The 18,241-nt window shown below is 36.5% G+C and overlaps 2 protein-coding genes and 1 long non-coding RNA gene across 3 annotated transcripts; 1 reads left to right on the top strand and 2 right to left on the bottom strand.

Annotated features, from left to right (window-relative positions):
• Positions 1-547: 547 nt before the first annotated feature.
• Positions 548-1,315, bottom strand: LOC125189796 (uncharacterized). The gene is made up of 2 exons (XR_016130146.1): positions 934-1,315; positions 548-825 (listed from the first exon to the last, which is right to left on the bottom strand). It is a non-coding gene; the product is annotated as an uncharacterized LOC125189796 (long non-coding RNA).
• Positions 1,316-2,053: 738 nt separating this feature from the next.
• On the top strand, positions 2,054-6,077 carry LOC125191109 (uncharacterized). The gene is made up of 9 exons (XM_048088568.2): positions 2,054-2,259; positions 2,347-2,403; positions 2,693-2,809; positions 3,569-3,754; positions 3,828-3,935; positions 4,035-4,109; positions 4,209-4,295; positions 4,408-4,482; positions 5,441-6,077. The coding sequence occupies exons 1-9, from the start codon at positions 2,214-2,216 to the stop codon at positions 5,470-5,472; spliced, it is 783 nt and encodes a 260-aa protein (XP_047944525.1). The 5' UTR covers positions 2,054-2,213; the 3' UTR covers positions 5,473-6,077.
• Positions 5,512-7,921, bottom strand: LOC125199704 (protein FAR1-RELATED SEQUENCE 5-like). The gene is made up of 5 exons (XM_089059097.1): positions 7,840-7,921; positions 6,988-7,588; positions 6,860-6,898; positions 5,628-6,711; positions 5,512-5,571 (listed from the first exon to the last, which is right to left on the bottom strand). The coding sequence occupies exons 1-5, from the start codon at positions 7,919-7,921 to the stop codon at positions 5,512-5,514; spliced, it is 1,866 nt and encodes a 621-aa protein (XP_088915223.1).
• Between the last annotated feature and the right edge of the window lie 10,320 nt (positions 7,922-18,241).

Genomic DNA, 18,241 nt, shown 5'->3' on the forward strand with positions numbered 1-18,241 from the left:
TATATATATATATAGGGTCCTGTTAGGTTGAGATTTTTGGGCCTAATTGAGAATTGAGATGCAATCTCAGCCACTCATTCACAATTTTCGCCCAATGTCAACAACGTGTAGTTTATGTCAACTAAGGGGTATTATCGTCAATAGCCTGCATCAAATGTCAACAACTTATAGTTGACATTATATTTGTATAGTTGACATGAATTATATATGTAGTTGACATTATATGTGTGTAGTTGACATGAATTGCATATGTAGTTGACATGGATTATACACATAGTTGACATTATATGTGTGTAGTTGACATGAATTGCATATGTAGTTGACATGGATTATACACATAGTTGACATTATATGTGTGTAGTTGACATGAATTGTATATGTAGTTGATATTATATGCGTGCAGTTGACATGAATTGTATATGTAGTTGACATTATATTTGCGTAGTTGACATTAAAAATGGAGACAACTTATTCCCAACTGGGGAACATCACGAATGATTATGACTAAGATTGATTCCCCAATCCAACTCACATCCAACACAATTGATAATCTAAACCCTAAAACTTCCAATTCCATAAACGAATCAATAATCAAGTTTGCAAAAAGTTCAAATCATATAACAAAAGCAAATTTTGGAAAATCAATCTCTCAAATCGCCACCACCTCCCTCGCCGGAGCCTGGAAGTCACTATCATGCGATCAAATCCAATTCCTCCCAAACACCTTCGCCCAAAATCAAATCGAACGTACCACACATACAAATCAACATTGAAGGTTGAAGAATCAAAAATGGACAGCAAAATTCACCAAAATAAGCACTGCATCTAAAGATAAAAAACATAAGAAGTTCAACGCATGTGACATTAAACCAGATTGATATTCAATTTGATAGAAAAAAAAACAAAAATATCTCCTCACAAAACACTCAGAACCTGAGTTTGGTGAAGAACCAACAGTTTTTCCTGTCTTGAAGCGCTCCTCGAAGCACGATTTGGTCTCCTTGGCGGTTGTGACTTTCTTATCCTTGGACTGGAGGCAATCGGCGGTGACGACGATTTGGAAGAAATCGTCCAAATCCGGAGAGCCCCGGTGGGAGGAGGAAGAGGAGGAGCAGCATCAGCCACTTCAGGATCACGAGCACCACCGAAAACGCCGTCGCCGCGCAGATCGGATCTGGATTTAGAACTCTGCCGCCTTACGTGATTACTCCGACGAAGTTGCACAAGGAGATGGTGAGATTGACAAATTACCACGAAATTACCAATCTACCCTTTCATAATATCTAAAAATATTTTTCATGTGGTAAAATTTGGACCACTCATTTAATAAAAATGAGTGGCTGATATTGCATCTCATTACTCAATTAGCTATTTAATAAAATGTATTCATGCCAGAACGCTAAATATTGTCAGAACGTCAAATCATGTACATTTTATGCACATATAATGTACCACCCCATATATAATAATGTACCGCCCCATATATAATAATGTACCGCCCCAAAATAATGTATATATATATATATATATATATATATAGAGGAATGTGATCAAATGAAAACTCTAAATATAGTACAAACTCAAAACTATGATTTGGACCATTGAAAAATGTCAACAGATCGCAAAAAGGCATCAACAGGAAAATGTCAACAGAATTTCAATGGTAGTCAATGATTGATGCTGTGTTGATATTGTGTTGATACTGTGTTGACATTAAAATCTTGAAATTTTACACTGTGTTGATATTATATTGAAACAATGTTGAAGCTGTATTAATGAGTTTTGAGTTTGTACCATATATAAGTTTGCATTTTATCACTACCATATATATATATATATATATATATAGAGTCTTAATCCATCCAAAAACACCTCTTAGTACAAAAATGTAGGACAATTTTCTGCCATTGGATATACTAAATAACGGATATGATCGATTCAAATTTGTAACAATGTTGTAGCATAACTAAACAAATTTTGGTCATTATAAGGGTAGTTTGGGTACTAACAATAAACGAGTCATTTGACCATTTGTATTGCATTCATTATGCTCAATTAATGGGATTTAATTAGACACACTTTCCAAATACTCCATATTCCCGCTACGCCTAAAAAACGCAACATAGAAGATTATGACGGACGATTCACGCGACTCTTCAACGATTCGCCAACGCTACTCTCCGACGATTTGAATCTAGACATCGTCGGCAACAATGGTTGAAACTCGGGGTTCTGCAACATCAAGCAAAGAGGGGAAAGGTCAGTAAGGGTTTTGATTGGGTGTTTTCTTTTCCCGAATCTATACAATGCTGAAAACTGATTTCTGGTTGCCACAATTTATACTAGTTTACGAAAGATCTACAGCGTGCCGGAAGACCGAAGCAAAAACGGAGCCCGCAAAAGGTATTATTTGGTTCATATTGTTGAATCCTTATGTCACTTGCATGCTGTAAGCCATTGCGGATAAACCACAGTGATGATGCAATTGAATTTTTGGAAGTGTGAAAATGTTTGAAATTTTGGGCCATTAATTGTTTGGAGGTAGCGTTTGTTGATAAAATAGAACATTCCAAATTACATACAAATGATAAAAAAAATACTTTCTGCATAAATTATGTTGAATTATACTTTGGAGTAATGATAAGATAGAGCTTCCCCTAATTTTTCTTTTAATTATGATTATTATTCAAAGCCGTTAAGCATCGAAAGCCACCTTTAAAGAGCAATGTTGAGGGACGCAATGTTATCAAACCACACTCGTCAACAGCTGACGGAGATGCATCTGCTGACATTCTGAACAAGGACAAAGGTATAACATTCTTAATCAATACTGTGCTTTGCAATGACATACTTGGCATCTTAGTATGTCAACTATATTTGATATAATTGGCATCTTAGTATGTCAACTATATTTGATAGTTAAACTGTAGTCCATAAAAAAAAACCAATATGCTAGTATATGATCAAAATAACATGGTTTACAGATTGGGCATTAGTTTGAGTCAGACTAAATTACGATGACATAAAAGTTCTCATTGTATGACATGTGTGGAATTTAATCATGACACATGTCTAATCTAATCCCACTGATTATGTAGCAATTATATTTGATTTTCCACTATATTTGCTATTAGTTTTGTTTTAATCTATCAAGTTGTATCTATAAATTTTTTGATTTCCTTAATAGTCCTTAAACATGATCTATTTGTTGATTCTGAATGGCGTATCTAGGTGATTATGTAATAGTGTATATTGTTGTTGTCTGGTTTATATAACAAGTTGATATATTTCCTTAATCAATTATTGCAAAGAATCATTTTTTAAAGTGGTTTAGTGTTCTATTCTACCAGATTAGGAAAAATGGCGAAATAAGAAAGCTTAATTTATGATGGGTGGTACTCGAAGAAAATCTATGCAGTACTTGGCATAAATTGCAATGTTATATATGGCATGTTTATTTCCAATTATAATTTTGTTGTTGTAAACATGGTTATATTGTAAATGATGTACTAGTTAAATGTGTTGATTATACTCGAAAATGAATTTGATAATGAGTGTTTACTGTCAGGGCAAGCTGTGAATGAGTTGTCTGGAAAGGGTATAGTATTGGAAGGTTCAGATACTATGAGCAAGTGTACAACACAAAAAGTGAAGAAGCCGCTGTCATTGAATGTGTTGCATGCAATTTCAATACGTAAACAAACCGAAGCAACAAAGAGATCAAAGCTAATCGGTGGTACAGTTGGAAGCAAAGGTAATATATGAGGAGTTATATGAGTTAGTTCCTAAAAACACCTCAACAACATCTGAAAATCTATGTTTTTCAGATGTGGACAAGGAATCAAGTGCCAAGAAAACCACAGGTTGTGGTGTTGAGCATGAAAAGAATAGTTCTGATAGCATCCCTGAATCAGACAAGAGTACTAACAATGAAGGTATTTAGGTTATTAGCATGGAAAATATTTTACTGAATTTGTATGCATTTGTAGCCATATAATTTGATTTTATATATGTTGGTTTATGTTGATTTGTAGATGTTTTTGGTAAACAAACTGTGGAGGATACGACTGTCAAGAAAACTAATAACAAGGGAACCTCTTGTATGTCTGGTATGGTACAAGAATGATCTATCTATGACTTAATTAATTTTTTTTTATATATTTTGAATTTTTGAATGGATGGTTTGTGCATATCATATGATTTTGTAGGTTGGGAAAAGAATAAGGTAACAATGAAAAATGTGTCTTTAGACCAAGTTTCCGGCAAGGAGATTGTTGAACAGACCATCACAAAAGGTATTTTGGCGAGATATAAATCTAGTTTGACCTATATGTTGATACTAATTGACGTACTTCACTAGATTCAATGATGGGTGCTTTTCCTTTGTGGGACCACTTTTTTTTGTAGATATTGTTGGTGAAAAAATTGATGGAGATATGGCTGTCGGTGAAGCTTCTGAGAAGGGATACTCTGGTGTGTCTGGTATGATATAGGAATGATTTACTTCTGACATATTCCAATATTATAACAACTAAATTTAATGATTATTGTATTTCAAACATTGAAATTATAGTATATTTTAACTAAACAAAGCTTTATTTCGATAGACAATGAGGTTGGTGTAAAAAATTGCAGACTAAACCACATCATCCACAACTATACACATAATAATAAAGAATATAAAAGTATTATTCATTAAATATTATTTGCATTTCGACTGAAAGAGAAAAACATATTATTAAATTCAAACATTGACATTATTGTAAATTTTAACTAAACAAAGCTTTATTTCGATAGAAAATGAGGTTGAAGTAAAAATTGTAGACTAAACCACATCATCCACAACGTTAATAAATTCAGAAAAATCAATAGTGATGGTATCATCACTAATCTTAATGATCAAATTAGAGACTAAATACATATCATTCTTATAACGTATATGAGTCAGTATAAGAAAAAGTCTGTATACATGTCATTCTGATTACATATATGAGTCATTAGAGGAACATATACGAGTCATTAGAGGATGAAAAAATCCAAAAACTACCCAAACAAAACTAACATCTAAGATAACAGGGTGGTGAACAAAAATTTCTCACAAAATGAGCAATCTGAAAATGATAAGTAGTATAGAATTAAGTCATATTAGCTGATGTCTAGTTCAAATTACAAAAAAAGGTCTGAATGGTTAAAGTCAACATCAAATTGTTCCAAAAAGAGTGATAACAGATGGTTTGATAAGGAAAAAAAAAATGAAAATATGCAAATGCATAAAATCAAATTTCAGACTCCCTTCTTGATCTCCGAAGTTCTTTCTCTTTGATTTTGTCGCAATTCCTTGAATCGTGGTGACCCCACTCATGGCATTTCTTGCATTGGCGCAAAGGTTTTTTCTTTAGCCGCATAGCTTTTTCTAACCTTGGTTGGAGCCTACTTGCAGGTCCCTTCGTCTTCACAACTTCAGGAGGATGAACTTCAACAACAAGGGGTTTCTCCCCACCATTAAAAGACTCAATACGCTGCTTCTTTTGTGCAGCTGACAATACCACACCATCGGCAAAAATCTGCTGCCTTGCATCACGAAGTATAGAAGTCAATTCATGGGTTTGATCAATGTCGACGGAAACAGCTTGATACAAAGACAACATTTCACCCAACAAGATAGACGAAGCCTTCTTCTTCTCATCCACATAGACATGAGTAATCACATCTTCACTGTCAACACCATGAGCTGACTTTACTAGTGGGGACTTTAACCATCGACCTCCAATCAAATTGTCAGGAATCAACTTAAAGTTTTTGTGTTTCAACACAAGGAAGATGTGACAGCATACAAGACCAGTTCTCAGAAACAATTTGCAACCACAATCAAAGGCAGAATCTAATTCTGAGTATGTAACATTCCATGTGTTTGAGAAATGATCTAATACCTTGTAGATGTCATGAGTAGATTCATTTGATATCGCCAAAATACTGCAATGATTGTATGCCTCCAGTATTTGGTCTTGAATTTCCTTGAATGCACTGTCAGTGAATATTGTAGAAGCATACTTCTCAATAGGCCACTGTGTTTTCAATGTCGATGTGGTATTAGCATCCATATAATCAAGCTTTGCCGTTTGGTGTCTTTGAGCCTCCAAAGCATTGTTGAAGTTCATTAAGAACACAACAAGGTTGGCTTTGGCCTTGCTATACCTCTTGAAAAAACTATTCTGGGACTCAGAAACAGAGGTTGTCTTTATCAAAGAACTAGCAGGAAAGTCTCTAAAGTATGCTGGAACCCAATACTGTCTTGATCGAAACATTGTAGAAAACCAATCAGTGTCTTCAAGTCCATATTCCTCCATAATCTTATGCCAAGTGTCTTCAAACTCGGTGGGTTCAATCAACTCGGACCAGACACATGAGTTTAACTCCTTAAAATCTGCATTACCAAGCAATGATTTTGGGACCTTCTCAGCAACTTTTGCCATGATGTGCCACATACACCATCTATGACGTGTGTTCACTAGGACCTCCTCGACTGCAACCTTCATTCCCAAGTCTTGGTCAGTAATGATCAATTTCGGAGCTATACCCATGCACTTCACAAACTGCCGGAATATCCAGGAGAAAGAGTCTGCACTCTCACTACAAAGAAGGCCGGCACCAAATGTCACAGCTCTTCCATGATTGTCCTTACCAGTGAACGGAGCAAATATCATAGAGTACCTAAAAAAAAGATTCTTTCTAAAATCAGGCATGTTATGTTAGTTTGACACCATAGAATATCAAACAATAGGCCAATTCAGAAAAAATGAATGTCATTCCATGAAATGTAGAACTAAATGTGAAAACAAATAAGCTTACAAAAATGCACCTGTTGGTTGAGTAAGTAGTGTCAAATGAAACAATGTCACTGAATAGCAAAAAATTCTTCTTTGATAGTGGATCGCACCATAATAAATGTGACATTCTATCACTAGAATCGACCTTATATTTTCGTACGTGAAGGCGTCACAACTTTCCTTCTTCTTCCTTAGCTCATCTAATATCATCTGAGCATCATGTCCTTCAGCATATCTCTTAATGTCTCGGGTGTAATTGCGAACGTCCAATACAGTACACCCGACCGACTCATATCCACCCATCAATTCAGTCAACAATTTAAATGTTAGTGATGGACCAATATTGACACCGGCACAATCGGTAATAAATTTTTGGTGGACATCGTCAAGAACTCGATTGAGCCTCATGAATTTCTGGTGGTTTGGAAGTACCATAGGATGATTATGTTCTTCATTCAAATTATTGATTACGTAGCCTCTGTCGGAATCAAACTTGAAGGCAACCCTAGCATTACAGCCGCATTTCTTGGATTTACGTCTGCGTTCAGCTTGCTTGTCTTGCACTCTTTTTTCACCTTCTCTACTACACGCCATATAAAACCATATGGTGAGTTGATCAATTTTTTTAGAGCCGCACTTGATGGTATCAAAACCAACACGTCGCCCATAATTTTCATAAAACTGAATTGCCTTCTCCAATGTGGGAAAGTTACGACCAACAAAGGGTTTTACTTCGATAGGGCAATCAGGGGTATGTAAATCTGAAATAAACAAAAATAGAGCATAAGAACACAACATAATAACGGAAGCGAGATGTGAAATCCGTTATGTGAGAAAAATGCAGCGAGCGTATGCAAAAAAACACATGCGACCAGTTAAACAACGACGACAGATTGCATACAACGAAGAGCATAACTACTGTATATTAAAGTCGAAACATAAAAATAAAATATAAAACTTATGGCATAATCAAGAAATAATAGTGAAATAAAAACAAATCAATATAATTAACCTCCATAATTTGTATTATCAACACTTTCATCAGATGAAGAATAATTGTCACAGTGCGGCAGTGGGGGTGATCCCATCTCCATTAATGTGAGGCTCGATAGAAACAAATCTGCAAACAATTTATGCATTCACAATCACATATCAAATGATAAAAAAAAATGAACAAAAGAGAGAGAAGCTCTGAAACGGGATACATAAGAATAATAAAAAACTTATCTATAGAGTGATGAAGGAGGAGATGTAAAATGGCAATCTGGTAGAGAAACTAAAAACGATTATGAAAGAATAGCTGAAGATTATGAACACACATTCTGAAATGGGAAGTTAAAAGATATTCATATTTTATGGAAGAAGGTGAAAAAATCGCTGGAGAAGAGGATGAATAAATTGACAGATATTCAAGAATATAGAATCAGCTGAAGAAATAAAAGTAAAGGACGTGAATCGTGCTTAGGAATTTCACGCAGATATGAAGTGAGAGAAAGAGATGATCATGGAGTAATCATACTGCATGATTAAAGGAAATTCCATAACAAGACAAATGTATAAGTTCCATACTAGCCTTACACGATTATTTTTAATTAAAAATGGGAAAGAAATGAAAATATGGCAGCCTTCAGATCGTGTACTAAGATTAAACTAACGGCAAATCTCATGGACAATAATTAGCCTATGTTTGGTATTAGGATGGATTTTTGTATCGATTAAAATCATATATATATATATATATATATATATAGGGGTGTGTTAGGGCCCTTACAGCATCTTAGTGTAAAACACAACACTAATCACAGCCCTTAGATCCTTAGATTGGATGGCTGTGATAAGCTACATTATCATACTAAAAATGTACATTATTCGCCGAGGTACATTATTAGAATGGAAATGTACATTGTAAGACTAAAACTGTACATTATTAAACTAAAATGCTACATTATTATCCGAGCTACATTATTAGTCTAAAATTCTACATCATTAGATGACACGTGGCATTAATCTAACCGTTAGATCATAAGATCCAATGGACTGCAAGTGTTTTGAGTTTTACTTATACTTAGCGTTCTGACCTGAATACATCCCTATATATATATATATATATATATATATAGAGAGAGAGTCCCATTATCCACAAATCCACTCTTAAAGACCGAACCACCCAACCCTTCCAAATTAGGGCTTTTAGATCTAGTTTTTTATGGATAAGATACAGAAATTTATAAATTATTTTCGCCTTCATCACGAGCCTATTTTAATTCATCCGAAGGTAAATAAGTCATACTAACATGTTACGAAGATTTAACTTCGTTCCAGAATATATTACTTCATTCTAGTAGGTTTTTACTTCATTCCAGTAGATTTTTACTTCATTCCAGTACGTAAATGTGGTTTCGCCGTCGCGTGACGTTCTTTCTCTCTACAATATCTATCACCACCGCCATGGCACTAATATTGGAATAATGTAATAAATTATTGGAATGAAGTATGTGTAGAAGCATTTGAAGTCCTACTGGAATGAAGTATGTGTAGAAGAAGCATTTGAAGTCCTACTGGAATGAAGTAAAAATCTTATCCAATGAAGTAATAACGTTCCTGAATGAAATAATAAACTCACTTGAATAAATTGCATTTTTAAATGTTAATCAAGCAAAAACCCACGTCAATGAATTTGAATGAAACATATGTTGAATCATTTCAAAACCTACTGGAAGCAAGTAAAAACATGTTGTAGTTTCAAGGTATTAGGTATAGAATGAAGTAATAAACCTATACAATGAAGTAAAATGGGCTAGTAATGAAGCAGAAAAAATTTTCACAGCAGCACATCTCATCAAAAAAACTAGATCTAATGGCCCAGATTTGGTCTCTAGTTTGGTCTTTAAAATTGGTTCGACATTGATCACAACTCTATATATATATATATATATAGGGATGTACTAAGATGACAACCCTCTTTATTGTAACACCATACCACCATTTTAGGCCATTGGATCTTAAAATCGTGTGTTTGTCATGCTGCCACGTGTAAAAACACAGAGGGGTAAAATAAGAAATTTCTAATTTTACGTTACCAGTTTGCAGTGCTGTTCATTGAATATTGCAGTCTTACCACAACAATATTGCAGTTTACCACGACTGCAATATCTAATACAGTAGACTGCAATATCTAATATAGTAGACTGCAAACCCGTGTTTTTTCACGAAACATAATCCTAGGCGTCCATAGATGAGATCTAACGGACTATATTGGTGGTATGGTGTTATCCTATCTACTGTATTAGATATTGCAGTCGTGGTAAACTGCAATATTGTTGTGGTAAGACTGCAATATTCAATGAACAGCACTGCAAACTGGTAACGTAAAATTAGAAATTTCCTATGTTTTTACACGTGGTAGCATGACAAGCACACGATTTTCAGATCCAATGGCCTAAAATGGTGGTATGCAATATATATATTTTATATATCTTATTTAATAAAAATTATCTCATCTTATATATATATATATATATATATATATATATATATATATAGGGTCTTGTTAGGTTGAGATTTATCAACCTAATTGAGAATTGAGATGCAATCTCAGCCACTCATCCAGAATATTTGTGAAATGTCAACAGCATGTAGTTTATGTCAACAGAGGGGCATAAATGTAATTTTATTAATTTTTTATATTTATTTATTTTAATTTTTTTAATTTTATTTTTAATTTTTTAATTTTGTTTTGATTTTTTTAATTTTTTTTTAATTTTTTTTCGTTTTTTTATTATTTTTTTTAAATGTTTTTTTTTCAACTACATATACAATTCATGTCAACTACACATCAAATGTCAACAACTTTATTCAATAAATACTATTTGACATGAATTGTACATGTAGTTGACATTATATTGTGTAGTTAACATGAATTGTATATGTAGTTAGACATGGATTGTACACATAGTTGACATTATATGTGTGTAGTTGACATGAATTGTGTGTGTTGTTGACATGGATTGTACAAATAGTTGACATTATATGTGTGTAGTTGACATGAATTGTATATGTAGTTGAAAAAAAAAATTTAAAAATTTTAAAAAAAAATGTAAAAATTAAAAAAAAATTTTAAAAATTTTTTTAAAAAAAATAAAAATAATAAAAAAATAATAAAAAAAATTAAAATTAAAAATTAAAAAAAATATTTATTGAATAAAATTTACCATGAGATTACCATTCTGCCCTTTCATAATTAATTAATCTAAAGATATTTTCCATGTAGAAAAATCTGGACCACTCATTTAATAAAAATGAGTGGCTGATATTGCATTTCATTTCTCAATTAGCATAAAAAATCTCAATTGATCACAATCCTATATATATATATATTTATATAGGATCTTGTTAGGTTGAGATTTATTAACCTAATTGAGAATTGAGATGCAATATTAGCCACTCATTTTTATTAAATGAGTGGTCCAGATTTTGCCACACAATAAATATTTTTAGATTAATTTAATATGAAAGGGTAAAACTGTCTTTTCGCGTTTTAATTTAGGGTTCTTCAGCATATTACCATGAGATTGGCGATTCTTGTGAGATTTTGCGATTTCCGTCAGATCACTGATTGAATCTATTTTAACGATTTATGATTCAATTGATTCGAAAATTAGACTCAGACGATTTCAACGATTTCAACGATATCTGATTTGTGATTCAATTTTTGAAAAACAGACGACCAGTTCGACGGATTTCTGTGTTAATTTTGAAGTTTTTCGGTCGATTTTATCGATTTTGAAGTTCTTCAGCTTTCAATTGCGATTTTGGTGAGAATTGCGATTTCGTGAGATCTCTGATTCAATTGATTGAAACGATTTCTGATTCAATTGACTCAAAATTAGAACGCAGACGATTTCTACGATTTGAACGATATCTGATTCGGCGATTCCTGAGGATATCAATTTTCGAAAAACAGAAGACAAATCGACGGATTTCGGTGTTGAATCTGAAGTTTTTAGGTCGATTTTATCTACTTTGATTCTGTTTTTATATTTTATTTGTTGATGCCCAGTCAAATTTCTTCCTAATCAATTTTTATTTTTTTTGCTTTTTCATCTTTAGCTTTGATTTCACTTCATAATCAACACCTAAGTTTTATCTGATGGATTCTTCATCTTATTCCGAGTCGACATCCACGAATGGTGGAGGTAATTTGGTTTGATTTTCATTAATATGATTTTTTTGCGTTGTGTTGGTGAATTATACTCTGTTGACATAAATGCAAATATGTTGACATGATGTATGTTACTTGTCAAATTTTGTGTTATGTTGGTGAATTATATTCTGTAGCTATACTCTTTGTTGATATTCTGTTTCATTAACATGATTTTTTTGTGTTATGTTGGTGAATTATACTCTGTTGACATAAATGCCCCTGTTTATATTTAAATTGATGTTCTGTTGACATAAATGCAAATCTGTTGGCATGATGTATGTTATCTGTTAAATATTCTATGTAGCTATACTCTTTGTTGACATTTTGTTGATATACAAAATAGTTTTATACAAAATGAACCCTCCCTTGTCTGAACAGCCCCTGCTGTGGTGTTTGTTGGTGGAGGAAGGGGTTATGGATAGTGTTGAGAGTCCATGAGAGGATGTCTGATGTATGTTACCTGTTAAATATTCTATGTAGCTATACTCTTTGTTGACATTTAGTTGATATACAAAATAGTTGTATGCAAAATGCAACCTCCCCTTTCTGAACAGCCTCTACTGTGGTGTTTGTTGGTGGAGGAAGGTGTTATGGATAGGGTTGAGAGTCCATGATATGATGTCTGAGATGTTGGTGCTGGTGTGGGTCAATTAAGATATGCTAGTTGACATTATTTGTTTCAGTTTGTTTACATATTTTCCCATTATGTTGTAGGATTTGTTATTCCAATTTATGATTGCTTGCTTATGCAATTTGCATAATTTGAGAGATGAATCTGATTGGATTGCAATTACCATGATAATTCATTTGCAACTTCTAAGGCTCTGCATATAGCTAATAAGATCAACTCTTCATCAACATTCCATGTATTGGAAGCCTTTTTCCACCATCAGGTACATTGTGAATCTCCTACATCAGTTCTTGATCTTATAATTCATGAAATCTTGTGTGTGGTTCTTTTTTTTCAAGCGCGGTTGTGTAGTATTGATAAGGCTAATTTCATGCATTGGTTATGTAGTGAAAAACATCACATTTCTGCTGGATCTAACAAGTTTTGTTAAGCCAGGTGTGTGTGTAGCGCTAGATCCAGGAGATGCTGGAGGAGGATATCTAGCGAGGAGCAGGAACGGAATCACGAGGAAAAGCTAGAGGAAGGAAGCCAAAAGCTGAGGGCAATCAAGTCAATCAATACCTCGCTGGGCCCCACCTCGAAGCTTATAAATAAAGGAGTGCGCAACAAGAATGGCAGATCGGTTACACTCCACACACAGTCACGCTCTTAGCACACACACTAGGGATATGGGAAATTTGGGGTGGTTTTCGTTTTCAGGAGTCTCGTATCAGTGCATCACCGTCCCTTGAGGGCGAAGAAACAATTGTTCTTTTAAAATTTCTGTTTGGTACTCAGTTCAGTCTCGAACTTCACGTTTGGAAGTCGAGCTTGTTGTTTTGTTGCTGAATCAGTTTATCCGTTCTATTTACATTTGATTTGCTTTGATGAAGTTAGATTTCGTGTTGATTATTATGATGCTTGCTATTTTGGTTTGTTTATTTGAGATGTTCTCTTGAATTTGTTGCTGAATATTTTAGGAGATTCGAGAATCGTGGTATTGAAGTTGTGTTCGGTTGGATTTTTGTTCTGATGCTTGGATCCGGAGTGGATTTAGCATCCGAAGTGTGGATCTGAACAGGGGAGGTGAAATTTGTGCATGAGATTATGGGGATTTTGTTCTGCTTGGTTTGCTTCGTCTAGCAGTTTAATTTCCGTCGTTGTTTAGTTTTCTGTTAAGATTATGCCTCCGATCTACATCTGAGTTTGTTTTTCTTGATCTCTGCATTTATTTGTGTTCGTTGAAGAAGATGAAGTCATTTTCAGTTGATGCTTTAGTTAGTTAGGCTGCAGATTCGATTCTGTCCGTACTTACCTTTTTCAGAGTTTGGTCCCCACTTGTTTTAATCTCCTTGGTCTAGAGATGTTCGTAGAAGTCCCAGATCTAGTAGTTGATTTGATTTAGTTCTTATACATAATTCATTTTTTGCCTAGATCTAGCAGTTAGCATAGCATACTTTATTTCCAAATTCACTTAGTTAAATTCCTCAACCCAAAATATGCGTGGCAGCAGCCAACCCAAAAATAGTTTCCAATTCTCTACGCATGTATTTTACGAGTCCATCTCTGTGGGATCGATCCCTACTTCCCTGTGCTAGTTTAGTATCTGTGGTTGAGGGTTTTGAAGGTTTGCTTGCGTACCAACGACCAGACTTCCAGTCTTGTGAGTCTCTAGACCTTGTGATCTAGTTGATTTACTGGATCTAGGAAGTGTGTAATTAGAAATTGATAGGATACAGCAAGCAAGAAAATCAACTCTTCAAATGGCGCCGTTGCCGGGGATGGATGGCGTAGTTTGTTTATGTGTTTAGAGATTTGGTGTAAATAGTTTTAATCTTTTGAATTTCGCTTTTGGCAGTTTATGAGCAAGGGCTCAAGGTCAGGAATCTGGAGCAACCCATCTTGGTCAAGGAACGTGCAGTTGAAGTGGCAAGTTAAGGAATCAACATCCGCCATAACTACCAGATCGGGGTTGTCAACTGTAGATCCATTTCCGTTTGAATCAGGGAGTGAAGAAGAGTGGAATTCATCGGGGAAAGAGGATTCACGGTCGTCGTCAGAAACTGAGCATTCGGAAAGGGAGGAAGAGGAGTCTGTAATGGCAAACTTAGTGGACCTAGACCCAGAGATTGGTTCGCTAACTGCACATCTCGACGGAGAGCCAGCTCATGCCATAGTGTCAAATCAACGTCAGCGGTCTATTGAGATCAAGACGAATGTGCTGGGCGTTTTACCTACATTCTCTGGACGGAGGAATGAGTGTCCTTATGAGTTTTTGAACGAGTTTAGTAAGCTATGTAGCATCCAGAAAAGGCCTAACGAAACTACCGAGGAGGACTATCGCCTGCGAGCGATTCCATTTGCATTGAAAGGAGAGGCAAACACTTGGTTGCTGAGGCTTCCACCTGACTCGATCACCACATGGAGGGATTTCAAATTGGAGTTCCTGGACTATTTCTTTCCGTCCAATAAGACAAACGCTTTGAAAAAAGAAATTCAAGAGTGTAAGCAGGACTACGATGAATCTTTAAGCCAATATTGGTCTCGGTTTAAAGGCCTGCTTGACGCTTGCCCAAATCACAGGATGACGGAGGCTGAAACATTTTATCTATTCTACGAAGGGGCAAATCCTGAGTCCAAGGACTTAATGAATTCCTCGAGCGGGGGGAATTTCACCAAGAATAAGGCAAGCGAGGCACGCGAGATTCTGGGAAGATTAATCGACGCGAAGAAGGCGTATGACTGCCCGCGTGCTATCATGAGGAGAAGCTCCGCGAACACAGTTAAGGAACGAGAAGGAGAAGAGGTTAGAGACAGAATAGATCGACTGGAGAAGGCACTGCTAAATGCCATTGAAAAGAAAAATACCCCTGGGTCGACTGATAAGGAAAAAAACCCAGGTCAAGAGGAACATCAGCTTCAATTTTACAATAATCCCTCACTCGATGGAGATTTCCAAGCTCAAGTGAATGCAATGGGGAATTGGAATCAAAGTAATCAAAATACCAACTGGAACCAGTGGAAGATTAAGGAGGCACCATGGAGGGACAATCCTTGTTTCAGATGGGCTGAAGGGAACCAACAACCACAGTCACAACACCCAGGTCCAGCGGAGAACCAGCAGACATGGCCCAGCCGGAATCAGGAAGGACCACAGCATAATTCTAACTGGGCAGGGAAGCAGCAAGAGGGGCTGAACAACTGGAATTTCCGTAACCAAGGGGATCAGCATAACTGGAACAACAGGAACCAGAGCAACCAAGGGAATTCTTATGTGCCACCGCATCAGAGGAACAATTCAGGAAACAATCAAAATTTCCAACAGAGTCACCCAGGTCCAGCAACCCAGTACAACAATAATCAAGGAGGTCAGGGAAATTTTCGCCAGAACCAGGTGGTTGGAACCAATCAAAATCAAGGATTTAATCCCAGTTCAATTCAAGGTTTCCGACCACAGCGGAATCTTGATGACATGGTGCATGATCTGGTAAATTCCCAACAACACATGCAGAATAACATGCAGGCTAACAATGACGTGGTGCACAAAATTCAAGATGCCCAGCAGGAGCAGAAGTCTGCCATGGACATGCTGGCAAAGCAGATGTCCCAGTTGGCCACGTCGCTGAACGAAATGCGGGGAAATGAAGGGAAATTGCCTGCCACTGTCAAACCACCAGACCGAGCAAATATTAGTCAAATTACCTTGAGATCGGGGAAAGGCTATGAAGGACCGAAGCAAGTGATAAACGAGGAGACACCCTCACAGATGAACGGAGAAAAGGGGAATCAGAAGTCTCGAGGAGATGATCCTGGACTCAGAGAAATTCCTATACAGGATGACCTCCAGGAGGGAGATTTAAGGGGATCGATGCCTCGACTAAGTGACCCATTTTTCCTTGATCCAGAACCTGAGTTGGAACTTAAAGAGGGAAGCAGGGAGACAGGTGCAGCCCCAGCAGGGAGTTCCACGAATGCAGTAAAGCGACCCAAACCATTCCCATATCGAGGAGAAGCCAAGAAAAAGAAAGATGATACTGAGGACCTTGTGGAAATATTTAGTAAGCTGGAGATTAACCTACCCTTTTTGCAGGCTCTGAAAATACCCACCTTCAGCAAGTTCATCAAGGAATTCATAGCAGGAAAAACCAAACCTGATGGGAAGATTGTTATAGGAGAAAATGTATCCGCCGTGATACAAAAGAGGAGGATGCCGTCAAAGTGTACAGATCCAGGTATGTTCACTCTTCCTATTTCTATAGGTGATATTAAAATTGAGCATGCCATGTGTGATCTAGGTGCTTCGATAAATGTCCTACCGCTGTCAATATATAAAAAATTGGTGGGAGTCAGTTTGGTCGATACTAAAGTAGTGATTCAGTTGGCCGATAGAACATGCATATCGCCTGAGGGAGTATTGGAAAATGTCATAGTCAGAGTGCATGATTTCCTATACCCAGCTGATTTTCATGTGATAAAAATGAGGGGTAATGAATCTGCTGAGTCTAGTGGGGTGTTACTGGGGAGACCCTTCCTTCGCACCGCGAAGACTGTTATTGATGTGTTTGATGGAACCATATGCCTGGACTATCATGGGGAGAAATACACCTTCAACATTGAAGAAGCTATGAAAAAACCGCTTGATGTTGAAAACTTGCATGTTGTAGATGTAATTAACCCCCTAGTCCAAGAATATCTTGAGACTGAACTAATGCAGGAACAGTTTGACAATTCGGAGCTGAGCCAGACTGTAGAAAAGGAGGTGACAGGATGGTGTGAAACTTTTTTCACACAGGACTTGACAGATGATCAGATCAATGAAGCGATCATGGCATTCTGCCACCAGCCACTATCATTCCAATCAGCCAGATCTGTTCAGGAGAAGAGCCCAGACGAGGGAGCGAATCTAGAGGAAATGGCGCCAAGAAGTAAGGCGGAGAACCCTTTACCTCAGGAAGCCATCACACCGAAGAAGGAGTTGAAAACTTTGCCTGAAAATTTAAAGTATGCATACCTGGAGGAAGGAGAAACTTGTCCAGTGATAATTAACAGCCGCTTGACTGAAGACCAAGAGAGTGCGCTGCTGGAAGTAATAAGGAGGAACAAGAAGGCCATAGGGTGGACACTTTCTGACCTAGTTGGAATTAGCCCTGATCTTTGCATGCACCACATCAGACTAGAGGAAGGGGCAAAGGCTCGGCGTGATCCACAAAGGAAACTGAATCCAAACATGAGGGAGGAAGTGCTCAAGGAAGTTCTGAAACTACTGTCCCTTGGAATCATATACTCTATTCCAGATAGCGAGTGGGTCAGTCCGGTTCACATGGTACCGAAGAAATCTGGAATACAAGTGGTGAAGAATGACAAGAACGAGTTGGTGCCTACTCGACTGGTCACTGGATGGAGGATGTGCATCGACTATAGGAAACTAAATGAAGCCACCAAAAAGGATCATTTTCCTTTACCATTCATTGACCAGATGCTAGAGAGGCTGGCTGGCAAACAGTATTTCTGTTTCCTCGACGGATATAGCGGTTATTTCCAGATTTTCGTGAACCCAGAGGACCAGGAAAAGACCACATTTACATGCCCTTTTGGAACTTA

Source organism: Salvia hispanica, chromosome 5 (assembly GCF_029641045.1).
Source record: "Salvia hispanica isolate PSC_SH4W2 chromosome 5, Shi_PSC_v1, whole genome shotgun sequence".
Classification (NCBI taxonomy): Eukaryota; Viridiplantae; Streptophyta; class Magnoliopsida; order Lamiales; family Lamiaceae; genus Salvia; species Salvia hispanica.

Excerpts from the sequence above, each read along its gene's own strand:
- LOC125199704 (XM_089059097.1), bottom strand. The coding sequence starts at position 7,921 with ATGGAGATGGGATCACCCCCACTGCCGCACTGTGACAATTATTCTTCA. Across the intron at positions 7,589-7,839 it reads TGATAATACAAATTATGGAG|ATTTACATACCCCTGATTGC; the intron begins GTTAATTATATT and ends TGTTTATTTCAG. Across the intron at positions 5,572-5,627 it reads TGTTGTCTTTGTATCAAGCT|GCAGCAGATTTTTGCCGATG; the intron begins GTTTCCGTCGAC and ends TCGTGATGCAAG.
- LOC125191109 (XM_048088568.2), top strand. The coding sequence starts at position 2,214 with ATGGTTGAAACTCGGGGTTCTGCAACATCAAGCAAAGAGGGGAAAG. Across the intron at positions 4,296-4,407 it reads TGAACAGACCATCACAAAAG|ATATTGTTGGTGAAAAAATT; the intron begins GTATTTTGGCGA and ends TTTTTTTTGTAG. Across the intron at positions 4,483-5,440 it reads GGGATACTCTGGTGTGTCTG|GTCCCTTCGTCTTCACAACT; the intron begins GTATGATATAGG and ends GCCTACTTGCAG.